Source organism: Plutella xylostella, chromosome 12, assembly GCF_932276165.1.
Source record: "Plutella xylostella chromosome 12, ilPluXylo3.1, whole genome shotgun sequence".
NCBI classification, from domain to species: domain Eukaryota; kingdom Metazoa; phylum Arthropoda; class Insecta; order Lepidoptera; family Plutellidae; genus Plutella; species Plutella xylostella.
Window position 1 is genome coordinate 6,377,878 of NC_063992.1, and position 14,166 is coordinate 6,392,043.

Below are 14,166 nucleotides of genomic sequence, written 5' to 3' on the forward strand. Positions count from 1 at the left end.
TATGTATGAATAATATCCATCGTTGGGATCACCGTTGGCGTTCGTTGGCCCGGTGTGTACGCAGCTTTAAACGTAGTGTTCTTTTCTCTATGGTCGCTGCTGCCTTGGTCGCGGTCGCTGGTGGTTTGTCTATGGTCTCTTTGACAAGTTCTCAATGACAACTGAAAACTTTGTGTTCTGTCATTACATAAACGTCATTTCATTTCCGCTTGTCGCTTGTCGTCTCTGAAATCGGTATCCGACTAGAATACGACAACGAGTGATTTTAAAATAAAATTATTGAGATTATATCCTCAAGTAATTGATACTGCTGAAGTTAAAAAAATAAATCGTAGACTCTTTTGGAAAACATTGTTATGAGCCTGTGATTCAGTTCTTCCCTGCAATGAGGATTACTAATTTGAGACGTGGACGAATAGCCCGTATAGCGGCGGCTGCAGCGATATGTTTGATGTTGGTTTACGCTCTACACAAGTATTCCAAAGAATCAGAAAGTGTTTCAAGTTCAGATGTACACTTGGTTCAGTCTGAAATCGTGTCAGCCTACAAGTATCATGCTGATGTGTATCCTAAACTACTTAACGGTAAGTGTTGTTGTATGTTTGTTGTAGTGTACAGTACAGTTATTGGCCCATGCCGCGTCAGCAGGTCGTGCTATACCGGTGTTGTAGGTACTGATTGTTATCTATTCGGATTTTTGTTTGTAAAACAAAACCATTGTCAAATGTAATGTAGGTATTGCAATTTTTTATTGTATTGTGCAGTAAGTGCCTTATTTGTTTGTTGATAAAATTACAATAGACTGGCCCCATAGATATTTGCGTATCCAGTTACATTGTGCCTTGATGTTAATTAAATTTGATTGGTACTTCTAGTCATGCATGGCTATAACTGATTATTTTTCTTGCCCATAACTTTGCTGAGTAGCTTTGATAAATTGTTAAGGACTACCTCAAGCAATGAGTACTGATACTGCTAAGTTAGTGATAGTAATTTATGACTATTGCTTGAGTTGAAGTAGGTTTCGGAAATATGCATTTTATTATTTAAAAACTGATAAGTATTTCTATTTTAATAAAATGATGCCTTATGGCTTGTTAATGAATGTGAATGATCTGATGATAATACATACAATGTACATACAATTTTAATAATGAATGCATGGGATATTAATTTAAAACACTGACTCTATTTTCAGAGGATGGCAATTTTGAACCGAAGCCACTTAAGCCTGTTGTTGGCAATGGAGAGGGTGGTCAGCCATACCATATGCCAGAAATTATGGCCAATGATGTGGCTGAGTCTGAAAGTCAATATGGCATGAACATAGCTGCATCTGATAAGATTGCCATGAACAGGTATGTAAGTAAGCGAGGAAAACATGTTAATTGTGTTGTGTTGTATGTTCCATCGGTTCCATGGTTGTATGGATTATTTATAAACTCGGATGTCAGCCTCTGGAATTACTTTTTTTTTAGCATGCCAGTGACAATAGTTAGAGCTGGGCTTGTGTTTGTCACCATGGGGAAAACCTTATCCAAAAAGATAACAGTGGGGCATTACTAATTCATATAGACAGTAGTTGTGTCTTCTACTACATCTTGCACATATGCAGAGTTATTTTAAATTGGGCCAGCATGGATTTCCCTGATGCTTGAGTATAAGTTATTTGTCCTTCTAATGTATACTTATTATGCCATCACATTTCATTTACAGGACCATTCTAGACACAAGAATGGAAGAATGTAAATTCTGGCACTATCCAGAGAACCTTCCCAAAACTTCTGTGATAATTGTCTTCCATAATGAGGGCTTCTCTGTACTTATGAGAACAGTCCATTCTGTGTTCAACCGATCTCCGCCACAGTTCTTGCATGAGGTGGTATTGGTAAGTTTATTTTATAAGTACAACTCCTTATATTTATATATTGAATTCCAACAATAGACATAAAGTTCACCTAACCTAAACATATATTATAAATGAATTTAATAGTTAGAATATGGCAAGCAGGAACTACAGTATAAAAATCATATGACATTGGTGACTCTAGCCGCACTGCCGGGTAAGGCATAGGAAAAGTAGGATGTACAGGGATGAAAAGGGAAGGGAGGACAGGGAAGAGAAACATTCAGCCTGAGTAACATAGGCTATATTTCATTGCTAGAAAAGATTAGGGATTTTTACTAAAACTTAAGTAACATATATAATAACATAAGATGTGTTAAATTAGATAAAGCATCTAATAGGCAAGGCGAAAGATTTTGAAATCCTCTTCCGTAATGCAGATAACCATCTATTGTTTACATCAAAACCTTTATTTCGTTAATAAACTTAAGATTTTGGAAATTTAAAGCCATTTTTATAATCATTTTTAAATACTGCGCGAAAACAGCTCGCCGTGTCATGGCGTCGTGTGTGACGTCACACTTACGTACGTCAAATTTGTTTACAACAGCAAAGTAAACAAACACTGCGTATTTTTTGTGTTAAAAATTAATTCTAAAGTTTTTAAGTGGTGTGCAGTGCCTCAGTGCAAAAATACATCAATAACGACACCCAAAAAGGTGTTTGTACATGTCCCATACAAGAAAATAATAAGAGATAAATGGTTAAAGCTTGCACGGCGAAACAAACTTCTACGAAACAAACTTCTTCGGCGAAATAAACTTCTACGAGTTTAAAACGAGTTTGATTGCTACTTAGTCATATTTATATCTAGTGTTAAAGATAACGTAGCTAGTCACGTAGCCCGCAGAGCCGACGACCGCTGGAGTACAAAGGTTCTGGAGTGGAGACCCCGTGTCGGCAAACGGCGTGTCGGTCGCCCCCCAACCCGTTGGTCTGATGATCTGCGGAAGGTAGCGGGAAGCCGCTGGATGCAGATGGCGGGTGACCGTTTGGGGTGGCGATCGTTAGGAGAGGCCTATGTCCAACAGTGGACTACAGAAGGCTGAGAGAGAGAGAGAGAGAGTTAAAGATAAATACTAATAAAATAAACTTACAAAGAGGTTTTCACGTTTCTAAATTCGGAAGAGCAAAATTCTTTATTTGTTGCAAGGAACTCGCCCAACATCAATAAATCGATCCTGGGCAAATTTGCACTGTTTGCCTTAACAAAACCTGGTTCCATTGTTAAAGATAGATTCGTGTTATAAAGTCGATAAATCACAAAAACAAATATATATCAATCGTAACGCGCAATCAGTATGTAAGGTACTTAATCAAAACACAGTGAAGCGTACATAAGTATGACGTCATGCGCTGTGATTGGCGTTTCAGTCAAAATGGCCGATTGCAGTATTTTACTCTTTTATTTTATTGAAAATCTTATTAATCTCAATCTTTTAAATAAAACTAAATCAGTTTTTTAAATCCTTTGAATGTGTATTTTCCTCTAAAGTCATTAAATCTTTGATTATGTAATACTGTCGACACGCCTATTATACTATTAGATATGTTTTAGTTATCACCTGTATAATATTTTTAAAGGTGGACGACTATTCCGACAAAGACGACTTGAAAGAAAAGCTTGACAAGTACATTAAGAGATGGAATGGAAAAGTCCGCGTGATTCGTAATGAGAAACGGGAGGGCTTAATCAGGACTCGATCTCGCGGCGCCTCGGAGGCTACTGGGGAAGTAATCGTCTTCCTGGATGCCCACTGCGAGGTCAACTTAAACTGGCTTCCACCACTTCTAGCTCCCATCTACAGAGACCCCAAGATAATGACGGTCCCAGTGATTGACGGCATCGACCATAGAACATTCGAGTACCGACCGGTTTATCAAGCTGGGGCGAATTACAGAGGCATATTTGAGTGGGGAATGCTGTACAAAGAAAACGAGGTGCCTAGTCGGGAAAGCAAGAAGCACGAGCATAAATCAGAGCCATATAAAAGTCCGACACACGCGGGAGGTCTGTTCGCTATGAACAGGAAATACTTCCTGGAGCTGGGAGCGTACGACCCTGGTCTTCTAGTCTGGGGAGGGGAGAACTTTGAGCTCAGTTTCAAGATCTGGCAGTGCGGGGGCAGCATCGAGTGGGTGCCGTGCTCGAGGGTCGGCCACGTCTACCGCGCCTTCATGCCCTACTCATTCGGCGATTTAGCACGAAACAAAAAGGGGTCGCTGATCACTATAAACTACAAGCGGGTGATCGAAACGTGGTTTGACGAGGAGCATAAACAATACTTCTATACTAGAGAGCCGATGGCCCGGTTCCTAGATATGGGGGATATTTCCAAGCAAGTTGAGTTGAAGAACAGATTGAACTGCAAAGGTTTTGACTGGTTTATGAAGGAGGTGGCGTATGATGTGTACGACAAGTTCCCGAAGCTGCCGCCGAATGTCAAGTGGGGAATGGTGAAGAATAAGGCGACCAGTGCGTGCCTTGATACCTTGGGGAGAGGTGCACCGTCTTATATCGGTAAGTTTGATGCAAACTGTATGACACTATACCTACATAGATTTACGCGTAAAACCGAGATATTGATGTTGATTCTGAAGGCAGAAATTATAATTTTAACGCTGTCAAACTAAACAATTTGCTAGCATAAAATGACATTTACGTAAACAATCATAGAGTCGAATTTTAAATAAAGAAATTAAGGTTTTGACATCGCTAAATTAAAGTTTTCTGCCTTCAGAATCGATATCATTGCCGGTTTAATTTTGACGTTTCTCTAAATCGAGATTTGACACTAAGGGCGGCTTGCAGAAAAGAAACCCTAAGCATAGCTTTACTAAACGTTTCTTAAGACTAAACTGATTTTTATTTAAAACGATTTAAAACTGTCTTGCGCCATGGTTTTTCTAAAGCGATTTAACAAAACCTAGTTTATGATATCATTCAATTTCTCATTCGGTCTATATACGATTCGTTATACACTATTTGATTTAAAATTTGATAGTTTGCAATGAAGTGGGCTAATATTTTGGGTGAAATGAAATATACTTGTCGTCACATGTCAGTCCAGTCACTGACTGTTACTGTCACTTGATCATAGAGAAAAAATAAACAATTGTGAAAAGAGTGGCATCTCAAGGAGTTTTTTGTCATACTCTTTACGTCATACTGAACAGCGCCACGCCATCTCTTTATATTTCTCAGCCTCATTGTACATACATACAGGGTGCCCTGTTGGGACACCCTGTATATATATAGATATTGTAATCACAAGTTAATAGCCGGATCTCCACCAAACGATCCAATGCGATCCGATCGCCCGATCCAAGAAGTTTAGTATGTAAGATTTCTTGGATCGCGCGATCGGATCGCGTTGGATCGTCTGGTGGGGATCCGGCTATTAACTTCAATCTATAAAGATATAAGACATATTTGCCTTAACGTAGTTACACCACACAACAGTTATTACATTTATTAGCTAAATGTAAGTTCAATCTATTTATGTACCTACCTACATGCAAAAATAAATAAAAAACAAATTATTATATAATTCTTTATTACCTCGCATATAACAATGTTTCAGTTCAGTTTTGTTCATGTCACTTGTAAAATAATATGCGAGTGGGTGTGTGTATTCCTTTTTTATTCCTTTCACCGTGAAAACCACTTCCTAGTTTATGTTTCCCAAGAGAAGCAAATCTTGTCACTTGTGGTGATAAAGTCATTTCGTCCAATAGTGCATCATTTATCCTCGCGAGGCAAATCTTTGACGACATTTATCAGTTTGGTACACATAGTATTTTAATCTTCAGCGGATATGAAGATGTCGATCGCTCTTTGCCAGTGCCGCCATTTCAGCTCGGTTCCCGTGGAACCACATGGAACCTGGATCCACATGGAATCTGTCAGGTCACAAGAATTTCATAAAAACACTTTTTGCGGATAAAGATGCTTTTTCTTAACACACTATGTTTATTTTTATTTGTAGGTATATACAATTTATAAATAACGATAAGTATACCGAGAGTATAGGCTTTTATTACAAAAATGTTATTGCGAGACATTGTAAGACAACTGAACTGACACTGACACGCAATTTCTTCATAATAGCCATAGATCATGACAATGTTAACATTCAAATACTACTTATCTATGTGTCTTGTTATTGTTCTAGGGTCTTGTTCATAACGCCATCTTACATCTTTTTTGGTAATAAGAGTAATATAAAGAGATGGCGGTACCTTCTACTAAAAGTTCAGCCATTAAGGTACTGACCCCCCCCTGCACTTGATAAACAAACAACCGTGTGCTAGAAATATAAATACCTAATTGATAAATTATAAAAATGGAAGGTAAAAACCACCAACGGCACCCAATTTTACATGTGACGAAAGTATGCTTTTATGTAACCTCGTAGACAAATATAATTTCATAATTGAAAATAAAAAAACTGATGGTTAGACCGTAGCCGAAAAACAGAAGGCTTGGAAGATGCTGAGTAAAGAATAATATAACGCCAACACCACTTATGTACCCAGAACTACTGAGAATTTACTGGTAGGTACAAAAACCTGAAAACAAAGACGAAAACAGCACTCAAGTGAAAAAATGCAGATCTCAAGTAAGTTCTATTATTATATCTAGCCATATTGCTACTTAAAAAATAAGATTGGCAATAAATTGTATAATAGTAGGTAATAAAGTATGTAGGTAGCTAGAGTACTGTGATTTACTCTAATTTTTATGACTATATATTTTTATGTTTGCAGATATACCTAGATAGCAAAGTTTTACACGCGTCTGTAGTTCAGACAGTGGAGTGGAGCTCCATGGACAAGACTGGGAAACGGTGTCCCCCCAGAGGAATGCCAAACAACATTCAATATTTTAAGTGAAGAAGCGAAACAATCATCAAGCAAAATAAAACAACAAGCCATATTTTAAGATTTAGGTATATAATATACAGTGGTAATTAATAATAATAAACATGTTTTTAAATCAACTGGTGTTTGGTACTGGTGTCGCTATAACCTTGCAAAATAGTTATTGATCAGCGAAGTTCTTGCATTGTTCCCAGACTGTAAGGCACGAGAAGGTTGGTCTATATACATTGTTGTGGTATTCTTTGTAAGACGAAAGCTTTTAATAAATTCATCATCTCGATAAGCACGAAACAAATCTGTTATTTTAGTAGTTAACCCTCCTATAAAAGTAAGGGGTATTCAAATATTCAATCATTTCTTTATCGTCGTCTGAGTAATACATTTTTGATCTTCTTCTTCTTCTATCGTGTAAATGCACTAAGCTAACTTCCTCCAGTGTTTTGCTACTCTTATTGCGAGGTCATTGGCCTTCATCAGGTCTCCTTGACTGCACTTTGGAGCATTAGGGCACTCTATAAGGTGTGACGTAGTGTGGAGGCTTCCGCAACTGCATAGAGTGTTGGCATTGGCTGAGAGCATATCCCATCGCCTCAAACATTTTTGATATTACCGAGTAAGTTAACTAGAAATTCTAATTACTAACAACAAAACAACCAAAAATAATACTTCAAAGATTGCTTTTGACATTTGACAAAGGAGTTAAATCTCGATTTACGCGTAAAACCGAGATATTGCCGGTTTAATTTTGACGTTTCTCTAAATCGAGATTTGACACTAAATCGAGATCGTGCAAGAGGATTTTGCTGATTTACGCTTAAACTGAGCTTAAGTTGAACAAAATCGAGTTTTAAGACGTTCTTGCAAGCCGCCCTAAATCAAGATCGTGCAAGAGGATTTTGCTGATTTACACTTAAACTGAGCTTACGTTGAACAAAATCGAGTTTTAAGACGTTCTTGCAAGACTTCGTCGATCGATCTCACATACACGTGCACGATTTCGAAAAAAATAATGAAATCCAATTTATGATTCTACCAATTTATGAGCTAGTCATGTTATGTGACTATAAACCTTTAACGATATACTTCATATGACATACATACAACAATATAGACGGCACCGTAGCTAAGGCGGTAGTGAAGCTGCTTCCGAAGCTGGGGGCCGTGGGTTCGAATCCCGCCCAGAGCAAACATTTGTGTTTGCCTTGTGTCTGTCGTTTATGTATTTAATATGTATCTATCTATGTATTTGTGTAGATATATCAGCTGTCCGACACTCATAACACAGGTTCCGCCTAGCTTGGGGTCGGATGGCCGTGTGAGAGATGTCCCCACATATTTAAATATTCTTTTATTACTATAAATACATTTTCTTCTCTCAAGCTCTAAAAGTATGCAAGAATTGTCTGAAAAGTTTGTCCCACGCGCTATTAGCGCCCTCGCTACGCTCACTAACCCCACCTCGCTTCGCGTAAACTACTTCCACAGTCCACACCTAACTCTGTACAATCCCACTCCGCAGCAACATCAGCGTGCCACGGCGTCGGCGGCAACCAGATCTTCCGGCTCAACTCGGCGGGGCAACTCGGGGTCGGCGAGCGCTGCGTGGAAGCTGATGCGGATAGCGTCAAGCAGGCTGTGTGCCGCCTCGGCACTGTTGACGGGCCTTGGAGGTATGCTATGTTACTTTATTGATAAAATACAAAATATAGGTAGGTACTTAACAATATATACAAGTTAATAACAGATAATTTAAGGATAAACGCTGAAATACATGAGTTTCTACTGTTTACAATGTCAATGGCTCGTTAAGAATGAAGTAACCAGTAGACTTCAGGTGTTCGTGAATGTCTGAGGCGCATACTGGGGATCTACTGGCCACGAACCATATCTAACGCGAGACTGTGGGAGATGACTGACCAGACACCCATTGACAAGGAGATCCTACTCAGGAAATGGCGCTGGATTGGGCATGAAATGGCCAGCGAAGGGGAAGAGAAGGCCGGGCCGCCCCCGTACCACCTGGAGGCGGTCAGTTGAGGCGGAGGCTGCATCAACTGGTCTCGGCTGGGACGACCTGGAAGCGGCCGCACAGGATCGGGAGAAGTGGAAATCCTTTCTTCGAGCCCTATGTCCCTGATGAGGGATAAGAGGATTTCATCATCATCATCATCACAATGTCAATAATAATAATAAAAAAGTTGAAATTCGTAGTCATATCACAACGTCAATTTTAAACCTGTTTTAAAGTGTCCAAAATCTCTATGAATTTGCAGATTTAACGTAATAGTATACCTCCATCAATCATATTGTCTTTTTTTAAATTATTTTTCAGTAGTAAAACATAGGTGTACATTCTGTGTAAAAAGTATCGGGACTGGATCAATAAAACACAAAATGTTTGTTATTTATCCAAATTTATTTTAACACCTTCAAAGTATGCTCTTTCCGAAACGATACACATACGCCAACGAATTATCCAATCACCACAACATTTTTTTAAACGCCTTTTTCAAAGTTGTGTTTAGTACTCGCGGCGATTTTTCCTTATTGTCTTCTAACGATTGTTAGTCAAAGACATGTTGACTGTTTTCTGTGACTATCGTGACTATCGTGGTGTTGTGCACTAGGAATTCTTGCCAGAAAGTCAAACGGTAGGTAGAGAATACTATTTGCGGGATATGTGGAATGTTATAGAGAAAATTTGACAAAGAAGGCCAGATTTGTAGAAAAAAACACGAGAAAAGATTTTACACCACGATAATGCGCTTTCGCTTAAGGATCATATTGGATTACGAGGAAGGCTCAATTTCTGAGCAAACACTCAACAAATACATCGGTTGAATAACAAACATTTTGTGTTTTATTGATCCAGTCCCGATACTTTTTACACAGAGTAGTAAAGTTGTTATAGTTTAGACCGTATTCACGACTTTTTTATGTGTATGTTACATATTATACACATACTTAATAATATGTATGTACTCCTTACGGTTTTGTGCTAAACCTATTGTTATGTTTATCACTGTGCGTCTTTCAAATCTTTGACCTTGCAGTGACAATAATTAATGTATGGAAATTAGTCACGTTTCTAGATCTAGGGCTTAAGATAATAGTAATGTCAATATTGTGAATACGAGAACGATATTACAATATTCAGATGACGCTCCTAATTTCCACCGAGATAAGTCTTTACCTATCTGATTACAAATAAAATGCAGGAATTTAGCTACCGTCAATGCGGACTCCTCTTTATTACCTGCACTTATACGTATCGCTGTAGAATAGATAGATCGAGTTCGACAAAGCTAACTTTGCAGAAGAAACAAGTGCTAACACAAAAATACTAAGGGCCTGTTCCACAATGTCTGGTTAGTGACTACCTGTCGGATAAAATACATGCTGTCACTGTCAAAAAAATAATAATAGACAGTGACAGCATGTATTTTATCTCACAGGTAGCCACTAACCAGACATTGTGAAACAGGGCCTAAAAATAACATATGTATTTCTGACACTGACCAGATTAACACATTACCTACTCTGTGGTTAACACAAAAATAATCCCTAATCTTCTACCCGTTGCAAAGATAGCGTCGTCCTACTCGAACGTGAAATGTTATTTTCATACCAATAAACAATCAAACTCAATCATTTCCCAATTTTTATTCCTATTCATCATCATCATCAGGACCCATCATGTCCCCACTGCTGGGGCATGGGTCTCCTTCCAATGAAGGAAGGGTTTAGGTCTTTAGGCCTAGTCCAACACGCCTATTCCTATTCACCACTAACCATATCCCCCTCTAAAATTCCAGCTACGACGATGCGGAGTCTCACATCATCCACCGGCTGCACGGGCACTGCCTCACTATGCACGCCACCACCAAGGCGCTGGGCCTGCGCCCGTGCGACCCCCACAACCTGTACCAGCAGTGGACCATCACGCACAAGAAGCCCAACTGGTGAGACGCGGTGAACTCGACTGTACACGTAGCGGTGATCTGTGGCGGTTGTACCAGGTTGCATGTACCGAGTAGAGTAGTGAGACAGTGTCCTCGGCCGAGCAATCGGTCAATTGCAAGCCGTTCATTGGTCGAGGATCGGCCGAGGATACTGTCTCGCCACTCTACTCAGTAGGTGTAACCAGGGTATTAGGAGGCTTGTTACACTGTGCTTTTGATAGTGAAAGACTGGATCGCGCAATGTTAAGTGCGAGTGATTAGTATATGTACATTGCTGGGTAGGTAGAAATAGATACAAAAGTTATGCAAATAATTATACAACAAGCCCAGCAATGTACTCCTACTTAGCACTCGCACTACACAGTGTGTGAATGTCCTATCCACTTGCTTCACTATGAATGTAGTATGTAGATAGGGACATAGGACCTTTTATATAATATATTTTATTCGGTTCACTAGATAGTAGATAGGGCCTACCAATAGGGCTCACTATCAGTAGCGTAGTGTAATAGACCTCTAAGAAAGATTTGGAGTAATCTGAATCTCTGTTTGTGTGTAAATGTCCTAAATATCCTATTGGCTGATATTAATTGATTGAGTCTTATTTTTGTTTGTTATTTTAATATAGAATTTATATAATTAAGTTAAAGATTCCATCATTGATAAATTTAATGATGATGATAAAAATGTAAGTAATATTTTTGCACCAACCAAATATTGATTACAAAACAAATTTTGATAGCTAGTTTATGCATTAATATTAGACTGAGAATTAATACGATTTAAGTGCGAGATTGTACTTAATTAACATACACTTTCGGGGTTTTCGCTGTTGTAGGTATTTTTCTTCAAAACGCCCTACGCCCCATTACGTCCATAGCGCATTTAGTTTTTTATTTTCGGATATTCTTGTATAATTTAAATTATTATTTGAAGTAAGCTGGTCTTATGTATGTCCAAGTTTCATCCAGTAGGAATACACCATAACGGAAAGGTGCCTTAAATTAAGGAGACCAGCGGATAATAAAAAAATATTAATTAGTTGTAGGCATTTTGATATTTTTATGGAGTGCCAAATGGATTGTATAATAATAATGTAAACGGGGCGGCACTTGCAGGCATATCATTTTTTAGCTATACCTAAACCTACCTAACCTTACCATAATATCTACCGACTAAAATCTATAAAACGATCCCATTGTTTTTTAAGTAGGTACTACATAAATTTTAAATGATTCATGAACAGTTGAAAGTTGTCTTGGGGTTAGATAAGTACAGCAATAGTGATATAGTTTGAGGCAATATTTTCATGCATTTTTAGACCGATGGAAACGAGCGCGTGAATTTTATAAGTTGGGGTGTCATACAATCGATCGGTAGGTAGGTTTCAAAGAGATTTTATAGCTATCGTAAAGCTTCGTCCTCCAGTTGGTATTATATTTGCTTTAATCATTGCTGGGTGCCGGATGTATAACGAATATTACATGCAAATTTTAAAAAAAACTAGGTACTTATACGCAAACGTAAAGTTATCTTGCTTTCTCGATAGTAAGGGAGACACTAATGTCTAATTGGTTTTATAAATATTATAATAAAATTAGCGGGCACAAACAATATTACAAATGTATAAATTATAGTAAGTATATTTTGCATTTAACACCTGCCTATCTACATATTAAAACATTCCATTATAATTATTTTAAGTTCAAAAGTAATGCACGTAAGTAGGTATACCTACAGGCTACCTAAATAAACTGGGCTACTAATTCAGTACGTTAGGTACTTATTTGACTACACGAAACTAAACTGTACCAATAGTTAGGTGAAATCCTATGGATCCTGTGCCTTCCTAGGTACTTGTCTAAGCTTCCCAGTTAATGATAAATAAGACGTAGCTTGTATAGTAGCTAAGGTACTACTACTACATTTTATTGCAACACCCTGTATGGTTTATTCAGTTTAATGAATTTAACAATGTTTTACTTATTGCCTATCTTAATAGAAACTTTTTCTCGGACCCGTGTCCGTTAGCCAAGTTTTAACATTTAAAGGTATTTTAAAATTATACGTACATGTTTAGGTATAAGTAGACGATAATTGAAAAAAAATGTTGTTTCATCGCAAGTACCTATGATATTAACCATCTTGATCTACTTATAACTTTTTTACAGGTTGTCACTGCTAGATCCATTTGTGGATTTAATTAAACTTAATTAATTCACCATACGATACTTCTTTGTCCTTGACGAACATTTGGTCGTGAGTATCTGAGCTGCTTCTTACTGAAACTGCCTTATTAGGTATTTACATTGCCTTAAAGTATGTAAAAATCTTACTATACGCTATATTGCTTGAATGATCAGAGTTCACGACGACTAAGTCACAGGATCCATGATAGTCAGTAGGTAATATTTAGCGGTATACGATACAGGGTGTAAATGACATGCTCCCGAACACTGAAACCACGTGATCTACTGGTCAAATTGAACAAATTTCCCCAGTTTGACCAGTAGAGCACGTGGTTTCAGTTTTCGGGAGCATGTCATTTACACCCTGTATATTATGCTAATTTTCGTTTAGCCATGGTTTGACTGATTACTCCACATCTAGAAATTATTATTTTATGAAATAGTTATTTATGTATTGGCGTTTGTCTACCTACATATTTAACGTAGTTCGAATTTAAAAATATAAGTCGGTCTTACATAGTAGAAATCAATTTAACTAGCGCCATTCTCGAAAGTGTAAACTAATGTAATTAAGGTGGACTGAACCTAAATGCCATCTTGACGACATAGTAGGTAGGTAGGTATTGTATAGATTTGAATTCTTATTTTGCATTAAAAAGTACGTAACTGCCGTTAGATTTTATAGATAGTTAGGTTATTAATAATTATGAATGTTTAATTTCTCCTATTTATTATGATAAACACAAAATGTAAGTACCTATTCGTATGTATGTATATGAGTTAATTTCATGTATTATTGGTCTTTAATTTTCAAACTTTTATGTTTTTCTATGTCTGTGATCTAATATCTGAGAATTTCTATAACAAATGATGTGAATAATTAATAAATACATATTTATTGTTACCAATGTATTTTTATTAATTCCATTTATAATTTTCCCTTGCGTTTTTGATTTCGAAATCGCTCGACTCTGTAGCAAGTAGTTACCTAGCTGTCTTGGAACAAAACTATAATCTAGCATACTGTACAATCTAGCATGGGAATAGGACGCTTTCCAGAGTCCAGACCAATAGTGATATAACCTTCGGATGAGAACAAGTGAGGGAACTGTGCAGTGGTAGCTCCGTCGTCGGGGTAAAGGTAAGTTGCTACGGCACATTCATCAGGTTCTAAGGCCCATACTTCACCAATGTTCAACGACTGTGGACTGGAATGTAGGTGTTT

At 37.7% G+C, this 14,166-nt stretch overlaps 1 protein-coding gene and 1 long non-coding RNA gene across 2 annotated transcripts; both read left to right on the forward strand.

Annotated features, from left to right (window-relative positions):
* The first annotated feature begins 188 nt into the window (after positions 1-188).
* Positions 189-13,845, forward strand: LOC105383248 (N-acetylgalactosaminyltransferase 7). The gene is made up of 6 exons (XM_011553277.3): positions 189-584; positions 1,199-1,358; positions 1,717-1,888; positions 3,491-4,427; positions 8,310-8,460; positions 10,606-13,845. Exons 1-6 carry the CDS (start codon positions 386-388, stop codon positions 10,754-10,756), a joined length of 1,770 nt encoding a protein of 589 aa, XP_011551579.3. The 5' UTR covers positions 189-385; the 3' UTR covers positions 10,757-13,845.
* Positions 6,202-7,154, forward strand: LOC125489268. The gene is made up of 2 exons (XR_007266848.1): positions 6,202-6,528; positions 6,677-7,154. It is a non-coding gene; the product is annotated as an uncharacterized LOC125489268 (long non-coding RNA).
* Positions 13,846-14,166: the final 321 nt, after the last annotated feature.

Bases quoted from the DNA above. Each gene is read 5' to 3' on its own strand.
- LOC105383248 (XM_011553277.3), top strand. From the start codon at position 386: ATGAGGATTACTAATTTGAGACGTGGACGAATAGCCCGTATAGCGGCG. The intron at 1,889-3,490 runs GTAAGTTTATTT...ATATTTTTAAAG, and splicing joins TCTTGCATGAGGTGGTATTG to GTGGACGACTATTCCGACAA. The intron at 8,461-10,605 runs GTATGCTATGTT...CTAAAATTCCAG, and splicing joins ACTGTTGACGGGCCTTGGAG to CTACGACGATGCGGAGTCTC.